This window comes from Triturus cristatus, chromosome 12 (assembly GCF_964204655.1).
Source record: "Triturus cristatus chromosome 12, aTriCri1.1, whole genome shotgun sequence".
NCBI lineage: Eukaryota > Metazoa > Chordata > Amphibia > Caudata > Salamandridae > Triturus > Triturus cristatus.
The window spans coordinates 30,441,604-30,455,756 of record NC_140595.1 but is presented as its reverse complement, the minus strand read 5'-3'; the positions used below and the strand labels follow the sequence as shown (position 1 = coordinate 30,455,756).

The 14,153-nt window shown below is 42.2% G+C and overlaps 1 protein-coding gene across 1 annotated transcript in view; it reads right to left on the bottom strand.

Annotated features, from left to right (window-relative positions):
* Positions 1–355: 355 nt before the first annotated feature.
* The window catches only part of TMEM38A (transmembrane protein 38A), a 51,829-nt gene continuing 38,031 nt past the window's right edge, over positions 356–14,153 (bottom strand). The window contains exons 2-6 of the mRNA XM_085638981.1: positions 9,543–9,699; positions 7,648–7,832; positions 4,376–4,463; positions 3,215–3,332; positions 356–948 (exon numbers count right to left, since the gene is read on the bottom strand). Of these exons, the coding sequence (XP_085495107.1) occupies positions 712–948; positions 3,215–3,332; positions 4,376–4,463; positions 7,648–7,832; positions 9,543–9,699 (785 nt within the window). The 3' untranslated portion in view covers positions 356–711. The remainder of the gene's footprint in view (positions 949–3,214; positions 3,333–4,375; positions 4,464–7,647; positions 7,833–9,542; positions 9,700–14,153) is intronic.

Below are 14,153 nucleotides of genomic sequence, written 5' to 3'. Positions count from 1 at the left end.
GTAAACCGTGATTAAATTGATAAACAATAGTATGTGAGCATCCACTCGGGATATGCTGGTACACGTACAAACTTGTGTGCGGGCACCATTTTAAAAAGGTTTTAGAGGGTAACAGGCAATAATGAAAAGAAGGTATGGACATAGTAGTGACCTGACTAGTTAGACGTTACCAGGGCCTTAGAGGAGTCAAAAAAGTGTTTGATTTCATTTGATTACGAAAAGATGTTTATTAGACTCTGATTTATACCCAATATAATGCCTTGTCCAACCTCATGTAACTAGGCACTGATCATGTTCATAGATCTGGCAACAGAAATTGGCAACAGCAAAACCCAAATCAAAGTCTAAGAGAACATTTCACAGAAAACATTTATTGTCATCAATTCTGAATCTTTCTTGCCATGTAAAAAGGCTTTGCATCAAAAATCCTCAAGACCAATGTGTCATAAATAATATAGAAAAATGTTTTAAAACATCTTATAAATATAATATGATACTAACTTCCTTGCGGCACCCTGGTCTCAAAGTACTTCCTTCTCATAGGAGCGCGAGAGACTTGAGATTCAGTTTTTAAATAAGTTACAGTGCTTTGATTTTATTAGAAACTATGGTTTTGACACAAGTTGTCTTTCATTGATGTGTGGACTGCAGCACAGGGGCATCAGTACAGGTGTTCAATCCAGTGTGGACATGTGCGACTGGGATCGCTTCTCATTCGGCCTTCTTTGCCTTCCGCTTTCTGGTGCTTTCGTTGAGCTCCTCCTTAGTCTTGGCGGCGGGCTGTGCTGGTGCATGGGCACTGCTGTGGGAGCTGTCGTGGGAAGAACCATGGTCGTCGTGGTGAAGGTCATCATGGCTCCAGCCAATGGAGCCGAAGACGATGGGAGATATGAAGGCCTCGATGGGAGTGAAGGGTGAGGCATGAGAGTGGGTGGCTGTCATGAAGACCTGAAATGAAACAGGAAATCGGTGAGCACAAAACGCAAGTCTACCAAAAGATTGATGGGCGTATTTCCACCACTGCTGGAATGGAGATAGGGACTTCTTGGCTTGGAGTACCCACATATAGAAGAAGTTCTGATTATGCATTAAATAGAGAATCTGAACCGTGGAATTTCAGGCGACTTTTAGAGAGCAGTATTATATTACCCAGTATATTTTTCATCTTTGTGCCATGTGTCGTCTGGCATTCCTGCCACTCAGCCATCATGGCGGCCAGTAGGTCTGTAGAGGTACCCTTGTTTGCTCGTTCAGACAGACAGACAATGGGGTGGCCAGGATTTGCCTCATGAACCCCCCTTTATTGGTCTGGATCTTCGAGTAAACCAAAGGAATTCAGTGGGGTCCTCTTGTCCTCTCAACACATTCCAGGTCCTACTATCACCTGGTGATGATCATGTGGCTGTCTTTGGTTTTCTGCACTGACTCCTACAGCATCCCTTGCTTGTATTTCTTGCTTTTTCAAGGGGAAAGATATTAAAAACAAGAAAGTGGATTGAATTCAAACTATTGCCTGTCTGGATACACCTTTTGTGACTTTGAATGATTTCAAACCAGATATGTGGGGTGCAGCATCTGAGTCGACTCAGCATTCTAGCTGAGATGCCTTTCAAATCCTCTTCTAAATGCATTTTGGTAAGTATAGTTTGTGGCTTTGCCAGCCACTGAGACATCAGTGATCAAGTCCCATTGATTCAACATGGTGGCGTCAGGTACCAGAAAGAGAGCTTTTCAAAATTATTTTGTTAGCGTCGTGAGGCCACAAAACAAAATGGTCTGGAACCCGAATATGATATGGCATTTCCTTTGAATTTTAAGATTGGGTTTTCAAAAGACAGATATTCACTCAGGGGCATATGTATCAAAAAAGAGTTTTGCGATTCTCAAATTGCGATTTTTAGAGAATCACAATTAGAGAATCACAAAATGCAATGTATGTAGGATTTGCTAAAAAATTTCCAAATCCTACATGTTCTTTATTTACGAATTGCAAATTGAGATTCGCAAATAAGGAATATCTTCCCATTCATTCCTATGAGCTAGGAAGCCCATAGGAATGAATGGGAAGACATTCTCAATTTGCGATTACCAATTAGAGAACCGCAAATTGAGAATGCAATTTCAAGGTTGCAAGGGTGCCAAAAGGACACCCTGTTGCACCCCTGAAATGTGCATGTGTGCACATGTGGCGCATATACATGCCCTAAGGGCATGTGTGTGCGCCACATGGCACTTTGAAAAATGCACAAAAGTGCATTTTTCAAAGAAATCGCAAATTACCACCAACTTGAAGTAGGTGGTAATTTGCGATTCCTTAAGGCCAAATCGTAATTTTTCTGTGCTTCCTACATTGCATTTAAGGAATAACAATTTGCGATTCCTTAAATGCCTTCGCAAAATAGGGAATCGCAAATTTTGCGAATCCTTATTTTGCGAGTGTTTTTTCTTTCATACATTGCACACAGCTAAATTACGATCGCAATTTAGCTTGATACATTTGCCCTTAGGTGGTAAAAACACAAATTGAGGAGAATGTTCTGGGTAATATTAAAAACCAAAGTAGAAATCTTAAAATAAAGGCTTTGTATGGTAGATTTTTTTCAGTTCTAATTAAATGCCAGAACTTTCTTTTTTCTTCACTTATAACACGTATAAATGATTTTCATTGTGCCTAGTTTCAATAAAACGAGAGACCTCTTCTTTTAAATCATTTCTAAGGAGACCATACCTCTATTTTGCTAGGTATTTAGTTCTAATAAAACTATATATGTTTTCTTTTTAGCCCGTCTTATAAAACTATTAACAAATATTTTTTAATTCTTATAAAACAATAGAGATTTTCTTTGTATTCTGTTCTTATAGAACTCCATTTCTTTTTTGTATTCTTTGCAAATAAAATATAAAACTCTTCATTCCATTCAGTTCTAATAAAAACTACAAAACCTTTCTTTGTATTCAGTTCTAGTAAAACTATAATACTTTCCTTTAATTCTGTTCATATAAAACTATAGACATTTACTTTGTAATTATTTTCCTATAAAACAACAGAACTCAGTAATAATGACATTTTATGATTAATTCTAAAGTAAAAAGCATTTGTCATCTTGACTAAAACCTTCCATACTACCCCCCCACACACCATCTCCAAAAATGTCTCGAACTTTGGACTTGTACTGTTGTGCGGTATGCTTGACCAGAAGCTGGCGACACATACCTTGGAGGCGGCCATGAAGAGTGTGAAGAAGAAGATGAGGTTGGCTTTAGAGACGGGGAGCCAGTGGGTCTGCTGCATGGTGAAGAGAATGGCTCCGTAGAGACTTGCTTTGGTGGGGCTGCAAAGGAAGCGCGCTGCAGTTAGTTTCAGTAGAATACCGCCAACGTACTCACGAGGAGGCTAGCTGAGTAAAATGCATCTCAAAACTTGCAAGAACTGGATCTTAAGTTTGAAAGTTGCTAGTGGAAGCCATGTGGCTAGCAACTACCACATAACAGGCCAATTCACTGGGACGCTTGTTTGTCAGTATCAACTCTGAGCGCGTATAGTAAAATAAATCCCCACAAATGATACTCAAAACCTTGAGTCAATCCAAGATTTAAAGTTTCCTATGGGCCAGTTTACAATTTACGCATCTTATTTGCACAAATGTTTTTTTTTGTGTAAATTCAGGTTTTGTTTTCACAAATCATGAATTTACATTCAGTTGTAAAAAAACATTGGGTCTTCGAGGACTTTTGAAATTCCTAAATCCAATTTTTTCATGTTCTGCAATAGAGATGTCAAATCAAAGTCCTAAATGTTGGCTGTCTCAAAACATTTTGATCGCAGCGGTGAACATTCTTTAAATCATCTGAGAGACGGGACCGGCCTTTTCACTTCAACGGATTTGCTAGCATGCGGAATATTTCAGAATGATGAACCATCTCACAGAATCACTGTATTCGGCTTTACAGATCATTTAATGCAAAAAAAAAAAAAACTAAAAAGGAAGCCAACAATTAGACCAGCGGGTGCAAGATCCCTTAACAATTGCTAAATATGAGAAGATTTGGTCTGAATCACACTACAAAATATTGTGCCCAGGATATTGACTACCAAAATATCCTATAGGTAAGAATATATAGGTAAAGCTAGGTTTACTATACTTACCCCGCATTTAAATCAAGCGACGGACCACAGTCTTGGCGATATGGATACTCCGTCGCGACGGAATATCGAAACCGCCAAGGTACACATCAGGCCCTTTTGCTGTAAACTGATTGATTTCATTGTTCTTTGAATTACTGTGTTCTTTGTCAAGCACTGTGATGCCCTTAGGCTAATTTTAGTGGCACACAACACCAAAAAATAAATGAAATATTTAATAATCTTCCTTACAAGGTCATGTGCATAACTTCATTTGTTTCTGGTTTCCAGACTCCCCGAAGCAGCTGCTCGAAGTTCGACATCAACGCCACGCCAGAGCCTGTGAAAGAAGCAGAGAGTGAGACTCAGAGGCCAGTGTGAAGGGCTCCTCCACTGCTCATGTATCTAGTAGACGAGCCCTTGCACATGCCTGATCCTACCTGGTGTGTCAGCAAGCAGCGCCTCATCCGACTGCATGAACCAGTGAAAAGCACCTCATTCTACCTCATGAGTCAGCAAGCAGCGCCTCATCCGACTGCATGAACCAGTGCAAAGCACCTCCTCCTACCTCACGAGTCAGCAAGCAACGCCTCATCCAACTGTATGAACCAGTGCAAAGCGCCTCATTCTACCTCACGAGTCAGCAAGCAACGCCTCATCCAACTGTATGAACCAGTGCAAAGCGCCTCATTCTACCTCATGAGTCAGCAAGCAGCACCTCATCCGACTGTATGAACCAATGCAAAGCACCTCCTCCTACCTCACGAGTCAGCAAGCAACGCCTCATCCAACTGTATGAACCAGTGCAAAGTGCCTCATTCTACCTCACAAGTCAGCAAGCAACGCCTCATTCAACTGTATGAACCAGTGCAAAGCACCTCATTCTACCTCACGAGTCAGCAAGCAACGCCTCATCCGACTGCATGAACCAGTGCAAAGCACCTCTTCCTACCTCACGAGTCAGCAAGCAACGCCTCATCCAACTGTATGAACCACTGCAAAGCGCCTCATTCTACCTCATGAGTCAACAAGCAGCGCCTCATCCAACTTCATAAACAAGCGCCTCATCCTACCTCATCAGTCAAGAACCAGCGCCTCATCCAACTGCATGAACCAGTGCAAAGCGCCTCATTCTACCTCATGAGTCAACAAGCAGTGCCTCATCCAACTGTATGAACCAGTGCAAAGCGTTTCATTCTACCTCATGAGTCAACAAGCATCGCCTCATCCGACTTCATAAACAAGCGCCTCATCCTACCTCATCAGTCAAGAAGCAGCACCTCAGCTGACTGCATGAACCAGTGCAAAGCGTCTCATCCTACCTCACGAGTCAGCAAGCAATGCCTCATCTAACTGCATGAACCAGTGCAAAGCGCCTCATTCTACCTCATGAGTCAGCAAGCAGCGCCTCATCCGACTGTATGAACCAATGCAAAGCACCTCCTCCTACCTCACGAGTCAGCAAGCAACGCCTCATCTAACTGCATGAACCAGTAGAAAGCACCCATTAACGATTTCATGAGCCAATGCCCAGTACCCCTTCCTACTGCATAAGCCAATGATAAGCACTTGTTTTTATCTCATGCGCCATTGCACAGTACCACCTACCTATCTCATGCACCAATTGGCAGCACCCCTTCCTATCTAAGGAGCTAATATGGAGCAGCTGTTCTAATCTCATGATCCAACAGACAGCACCCCTCCTATTTCATGAGCCATTGCAAAAAACCCATTCTGATCTCATGAACCACTGCACAGACTGCCTTCCTATCTCATAAGCTAACATGCAGCACCACTTTCTATCTCAATAACCGATGTAAAGCAGCTGTTCTGATTTCATGAGACAATACCCAGCACACACTTCCTATCTGATGAGTGAGCTTGCAGCATCTCTTACTGAATATGGGTCTTTGCATAGTCTCGTCTAACCTCATGTGGCAATGCACAGAACCCCTTTCTATCTCATGAGCCAAAGCAGAGCACCAGTTCCCATCTCATGATTACACAGTACCACTTCCTGAGGAGCCAACCCGCAGAATCTATTTTAATTTCATGAGCCAACGCAAAACATCAGTTCAGATCTCATGAGCTATTCCTCAGTACCACTTCCTATCTCAGAATCCAAACCCATGAGCTAACTCACACCATTGTCTTGTAATCTCATGTCACACATTAATGAATAGCAACTCTTTTCATCTCACGAGCCAATGCACAGTACCCCTTTTCTAATCTCATGAGCCAATGCATGGACCGATTCTCCTCTCATGAACCAAGGCATGGACCCCTTCAAATCTCACGAGCCAATGCAAGGACCAGTTATAATCGCATGAGCCAATGCATGTACCCGTTCTAATCTCATGAGCCAATGCATGGACCCCTTCAAATCTCATGATCCAATGCATGGACCCATTTTAATCTCATGAGCCAATGCATGGACCCATTCTAATCGCATGAGCCAATGCATGGCCGCGTGCTAATCTCATGAGCCAATGCATGGACCCGTTCTAATCTCATGAGCCAATACATAGCCCCGTTCTAATCTCATGAGCCAATGCATGGCACGTTCTAATCTCATGAGCCAATGCATGGACCCGTTCTAATCTCATGAGCCAATGCATGGCCCCGTTCTAATCTCATGAGCCAATGCATGGCCCCGTTCTAATCTCATGAGCCAATGCATGGCCCCTAATCTCATGAGCCAATGCATGGACCCGTTTTTATCTCATGAGCCAATGCATGTCCCGTTCTAATCTCATGAGCAAATGCATGGCCCGTTCTAATCTCATGAGCCAATGCATGGCCCCGTTCTAATCCCATGAGCCAATGCATGGCCCCGTTCTAATCTCATGACCCAATGCATGGCCCGTTCGAATCTCATGAGCAAATGCATGGCCCGTTCTAATCTCATGAGCCAATGCATAGCTCCGTTCTAAACTCATGAGCCAATGCATGGCCCATTCTAATCTCATGAGCCAATACATGGCCCCGTTCTAATCTCATGAGCCATTGCATGGCCCCGTTCTAATCTCATGAGCCATTGCATGGCCCGTTCTAATCTCATGAGCCAATGCATGGCCCCGTTCTAATCTCATGAGCCAATGCATGGACCCCTTCAAATCTCATGAGCCAATGCATGGCCCCGTTCAAACTCATGAGCCAATGTTTGGACCCCTTCAATCTCACGAGCTAATGCAGGTATACTGACTGACCACTGTGTTCCTATGTCACACGTTAATGCATAGCACCTCTTTTCATCTCACGAGCCACTGCACAGCACCCTTTCGAACTCATGAGCCAATGCATAGAAATCACTTCCAATCTTAAGAGCCAACTCACACCGCTATCGTGCAATCTCACTGGCCAATGCACCGGGCCCATGTCAATTGCATAAGCCCTTTACAATATTTTGAGCCAACAGAGAGCGCCTCTTCCAAACTCATAGGCCAACATACAGCAGCGCCTCCTTCCTTTTGGATGGGAGGGGTCAAGAAGGGCAGCGTAACCTGAAAGGCGGCCCTAGTTACCTTTGACCCATCCGGTGAGGACCATGATGAACCAGCCGTGGTGGTAGTGATGGTGAGCATGGTGAATGCCGACGGCGATCTTGCGCACTCGGACCACTTCCTTCAGGGCCACAAAGATGAGCTTCACTGGCAGGAAACTCACGCACTTGTAGAAGAGGTTCAGGGGGCAGAAGAAAATCAGGTACCTGCATAGGCAAGAAGAGGACACATGTTGTTCACAAGAAGTCCACCTGGTGGCAGTGTTGAGTCGTAAACGACACAGGATGGCTGGTGCAGGCTTAAGGCGCAGACAAGCTCTTTATCCCCCAAGGCACTGCAGAAACACACTTCTTATCTCTCTTACCACCTCGCTTAATTTTGAATAGCGCGCTATTGTCCTGTGTTTTTTTTTTTCTCCACGGCTAAGTATTTTTCCCTTGAAGAAACCCTTTGCCCAAACAAGCCCACCAGTTTTGGGAGGCTCTCATCCCATTCGCACCTTGAAAACAGTTTTCCTCCTGCTCTTGACAGGAGTAAACCTTGGACTGCTTTAGATTGTTATATGGGCCAGAGTGGGTTGGGGAGATGTTTGTGAAAACCCACGAACACTTGACTTTGTGAGCAAATTTTTCATGGAATCCCTGCCACGGATGCTCACATCCTGTCCTTTGAAGAGGATTCCTTCATGTGTATTATTGGGTGCAAATTCACATTTAGTTAATTTTCACAGTGAGTTTGCACTTCCTATTTTTTAGGGATTCACCAAGATCCCTAGGACTATGCATGGATCCAAGTGGCAGACAATCTGTCGGTTTATGCCTGGCAGTAATGTGCATTTGGGCAAGAAACCCCTTCTCTATATCCCCATGAAATACTGAGGCTTTCCTTCCCTATCGGACCCTGGAAACGCCCTTACCACTGCCTTTCACAGAAATAGTTGTATCTGTGTTTCCTGAGTTGTAAATGTCTGCAGATCCTTAATTGGCAACCAGAAGCTGGAAATGTACACACACAATTCACTTTTTGAGCACATAAGTTCCATTAATGTTCTCAACAAAAGAAATTGTGAATGAGAGCTCCAATTTTGTTGTTTGAGGCCCAGCTCTAGAGGTGACTGATTTGTAGCCAGGAGCACTGGAATTATGCGGTTCTGTGGTTGCTGCTGTTTACATATAATTATGGATGTGCTGCACTTGCCACGTGCTGCATCATTTGTAGATTTTGATACAAAAAATTATTTTAAGTTCAGATGGATCAAAAGTGACTAAAAACCATGCTGCACATTTTGTCGCGCAGTGGCAGGCCATCTGCACAGGTTACCTAGCAACATTTGGGCTGTGGTGTAAAACTGTAACATGTAATTTGTTTTTTGTAGGTTCTGTGACATATCAATGTCTTAAATCACTTATAGAAATGAGGGTTCCCTAATACCTCAAAAAGCAGTACCAAATGAAATCCAAACACTGGCGCCACGTTCAGTAAAATCAGTCATCATATCTGCCAAAAAGTACAACATCAGTGCTTAATTTGAGCCAGAGGTTTCTGGTGCTCGCACGAGCATTGAATTCTCAACACTAGCTCTTGTGACAGTCTGCCACAAGGTGGCGCTGCCTGGCTAATTTAGAAAGGACCACAACAGCAGTTAATTATTAATTCAATATATGTTAAAAAATGACTATTAGCTGACGTCCAAGCCATTGTTAGAGCTTTGGGGGCCTGAAATAGGCCGTATTGTCACACTTGTAGGAGTGTGATGTTTAGTAGTTGTGTTGGTGCTGTCACTTGCAGCGCTGACAGGGGCAATGTGTTGTGCAAGTTGCAGTGTCCTCCTGATAAGAGCCCTGGCACTTATTCTTTTACAAATTAAGTACTGTGGAAGCCCCAGAGACAACATTTCTGATGTAAGATGTACTCACCAGACTGCTGAGGCGAGCAGCACATGGGAGTTGTTGCTGAAGTAGTCAATGGGCGATTCGCCAAGCAGTATGTCGGCTAAGATATAACTGCCGAAGCAGTACAGCATGGCGCAAAGCCAGGACGCGACCGGGCTCCGCCGAGACAACTCGACTGCGCCTGAAAAAGAAACATAAAACCTGCTTGAGTTTCTCAGGTACATAGGAATGTATAGACTGGAAGTACCTGGAGACCAGTTTTACTACTTACTAGCAAAGTATCTATAGTCGTCCACGTTTTTCACATTTTTCCAATTACATAGTTCTACGACCATTGCACCTTTTGCTTTATGGTGCATAAAGGTAAGTTATGCAGAACATTTTTAACACAACCACACCTTAACATACCTAGCAAATATGTTTTTTTACAATATGACGCAATGGCTGCGTATTACACACACATGCAGAAACAGATCCTGGGTAGCAGGCTACACTTATAATGTCCTAACCTCTGAAGTCTGGCAATACAAATGTGTGTACTTTTGAAAAAGACCTTGAGGCCTTTGCCTGCACTGACGTAGTTTGTAACACAACAAAACATTCCTGAGGCGGACGGAAATAACCCAGGTGAAGCAAGACTGTGTATTTTCTGGGAATGCACGTCCAATAACAAACCCGTAGATGGGTATTTATTTATTTATTCAGATAGTTTTATATAGCGCTGACAAGACCCGAGGGTATCAGAGCGCTTTACAACATGTACACAGGTGAATAAGAGATAGCAGACAGACAGAGCAAAAAGGAGAGTCTATGGTTAACAGACAGCCCCTCCCCTTCTATGGGCCTAGAGACCTTATCTACTTCTAAGCTCTTGTAAAGTGTCAATATATGTTGCACACCTCTGGAGTTCTAGTAATTTCACCCATATGAACATTCCAGGACGCCCCGGAAAACCTATATATAATTCACGTGGGCCTCCTGTGTACAGAGGTACAGATAATGTGCAGATTTTAACAGGGTTCAACATATGATGAACATGCTTATCAACTTTATTTGTTTTTACAGAGATACATATTTTTCTGCGCTACAATCTTCACTTGCACCTTGTGTTTTTACAATGTTCCATGTTCAGTCGTGGAATGTATTGTTTTTTCTAAGTCTCATCAAAGTTTGCTGCTCAATTAATGTTTAATTCTGTAGATGTTTTACTTTTGTTTAATTCTGCAGAGGTTGAAAGATGTGTCATGCTGCACAAAAACTATTTTAGTTTTCCTTCTATCAGTTTTGTACTGTGTTTTAATAACATTCTATTAAAATTATTTATAATTGTTCTGTACTTTAAGATGCTTTGTGGATATAATATTCCAAAATAAATATAATGAATGATAAAAATCGCTTCATTGACAAAATCCTCATAAGGAAAATAAAGAAAAATAATGCTTCTCGTGGGAACCAAAGCTTTTTGGAAACAGCCTAAGTGCCACATTTTGCAGTTATTAACTGTTCAATCCATTCACAATGTTATGCAGTTTAAACTCTTTAGATTTACAGCAATAGGTATCAAGGCGTGAAAAATTACGGTCACTGGGGCATACGTACAAGGAAATGGCGTAGCGCGAAGCTGCGGCAAATTTTGCATTACTGCGCTGCACCATTTCCAAAATGCAGGGATGTGCCATATTTACAAAAATACGGTCCACCCCTGTGTTTTCCCTCGCGCTAGCACTAAAAAGAGCTGTCTAGCGCCAACACAGACACTTTTGCGCCACAGGGCAATGGTGCATGTGTCGCAGGAATGATTGTTTATGTGCAGGAAGGTGTCCCTTCCTGCACATAAACAATCAATAATGGCGATTTGCTAATTCTATGTAATAATGGCGGGTTGCTCTTTCTATGTGTCCTGCATTCTGCAGCACACATAGAAGTGGCAAATCGCCATTATTTAATGATTGTTTTTGCACAGGAAGGGACACCTTCCTGCACAAAAACAAGCATTAATGGTGTTTTGCTCTTTCTATGTCTGCTGCAGAATGCAGCTATTCTACCAGCAAAAAGGTAAAGAAAATAAATTCTTATGCACAGTAAAACCCGAACAGGCCTTTTTATGAATTTTCCATAATCTGGTTGTCTTTAGGATTTTAACATTGTTTCTATAATATCTCTATGTAAATCTGCTATGGTCCCCCCAAAGAACTCTAATTTCCCGAAGCTGGAAGATACGCTGAGAGGATACTCAGCATTATTGCAATCTACAGGATAAGCTCTTATTTTGAATTTATATATAGTAAAGTTCCATTTAATTATCTGATTTTAGAAGGGTTCTCCTCTTTCTAGTTTCTCGGGTTAAAAGATATGAACAGGCCGAGAGTTAATCTCTGCCAACAGGTGCGATCCAAGATTGGCATCGACAGGGGATGGTGAGCTCGGCTTTTTTTTGGTCCTCAGGACGGCGCGGGTTAGAGGAGGAACAGATCCTCCTTGTCATGGTCTAAAAATGGAACGCGCCACACGTACCACTACGCAGTGCCGCATTGGCCCATAGTGACCTGCAGACCTCTTGCCACCTGCTCCCTTCACTCACTCCATGGACAACTGGTGGACCGACACACAGACAAGGCCGCGTGTCCAAGCTGCCCATCATCATCAACGCCTACCTCCCGTTGACGTCTAAAGACCCTCAATCAGACAACGACCATCGCTTGGAAAGAGGAGCCCACGCCTTAGGAAACCATTAGTTAGGTTAGGTATGGTAATGCTTTCTTCTCGAAAAGGCTCGCGAAACCAGTTCCTGACAATCAAAGGCATTCAATCACAACACGATGACCCATACCCTAAATGTCACTGTTTTACAACACCAAGACACCCTGCTAGTCACCACAGACCGTAAAAGCGAGAACTATGTCAAGGGAAATGCTTAATAAACGATTTGGCCAATTTTTTCTAATGGACATTCAAAGCATGCTTTTCCAGTACATTTCTCAGAGAGGGTGTTTGCTAGATCAAGTTTCTGTACCATGATATAAAAAGAAGGAATATCGACCATGGTTATATCAACTTTTAGAATATCGACCACGCTACATATTCAGGGAAGTACCGATACTTACCTTGGTAATTCAGTACAAGCAGAGCCAACAACAGTATTTCTATACTTGCCTTAAAAATGTAGTTGTAGGTCAATGGTATTGCAAGTCGATATCCTGATTTTGATATTGTGGTAATGCAGCAATTTTAAGCTTCATCAATCATCTTTACTGTGATGCTATTTTATCGTTTTGCTGTTTTAATGCGCGTAGTAGTAATAATGGTTAATTCTGTTTGGTCAATGACATGTAGTTATTTTATGTACTATTTTGCATGAAACAAATAATAAACTAATATGAATATACAGATGTTGCCATCTCATTAATGGTTGTATTTATTGCCCTGTTCAGTGCCCTCTCATATAACCGACCTCTTAATAGTTAAAAGCTTTTGACTTACAGGTAACGCTCATCTATACAGAGGGCACTCAACCCACTGTGCTATATTATTGACTACTCCAGTTGTCAGTTGCCACTTGTCTTTCAGCTGAAGAGAGATACCTGGTGCTACGACTATTAGCTATGTCACTCATAACGCTTCATTAAGCAGCTAATGTGGCTCCATTTTGCTAATTTACTCTGAAGAGGCATTCTGGGACAAACAACAGTATTTCTCTATTGCATTCAGTAGTTCAATCATTATTGGCTTGTATGCTAGTGCCCAGAAGCCCTCTTTTTGGTAAGTTAAACACTTTACAGGACAACAAGTAATAGTGATGCTCTCCTGCGCTCACACACCACTAGCACACAAGTCCATTGCCTACTCTAGTAAACACCAGCACAGCAAGCCACATTCCATCCTCTATCAACACCAGCACAGTAAGACTCATTCCATACTTTACTAAACACCAGCAAAGCAAGTAACATTCAATATTCTACTAAACACCAGCACATTTGTAAGTCACTTTCTGTGCTCTCATAAACTAAACACCAGCACAGTAAGTCACATTCTGTACTCTGAAAAATACCAGCAATGTAAGTCACATAACATACCCTGACAAACACCAGCACAGTAAGTCACATTCCATACTCTGACAAACACAAACACAGTAAGTCACTTTCTATACTCTGAGAAACAACAGCATAGTAAGTCGCATTCCATATTCTGACAAACAACAGCACAGTAAGTCACATTCCCATATTCTTTAAAACAACAGCACAGTAAATCACATTCCATACTCTGACAAACACCAGCACAGTAAGTCACATTCCATATTCTGCCAAACAGCACAGTAAGTTACATTCCCATATTCTTTAAAACAACAGCACAGTAAATCACATTCCATACTCTGACAAACACCAGCACAGTAAGTCACATTCCATATTCTGCCAAACAATAGCACAGTAAATCACATTCCACACTCTGACAAACACAAACACAGTAAGTCGCTTTCTATACTCTGAGAAACACCAGCATAGTAAGTCACATTCCATATTCTAACAACAGCACAGTAAGTCACATTCCCATATTATTTCAAACAACAGCACAGTAAGTCACATTCCATATTCTGACAAACAATAGCACAGTAAATCACATTCCATACCCTGACAAACA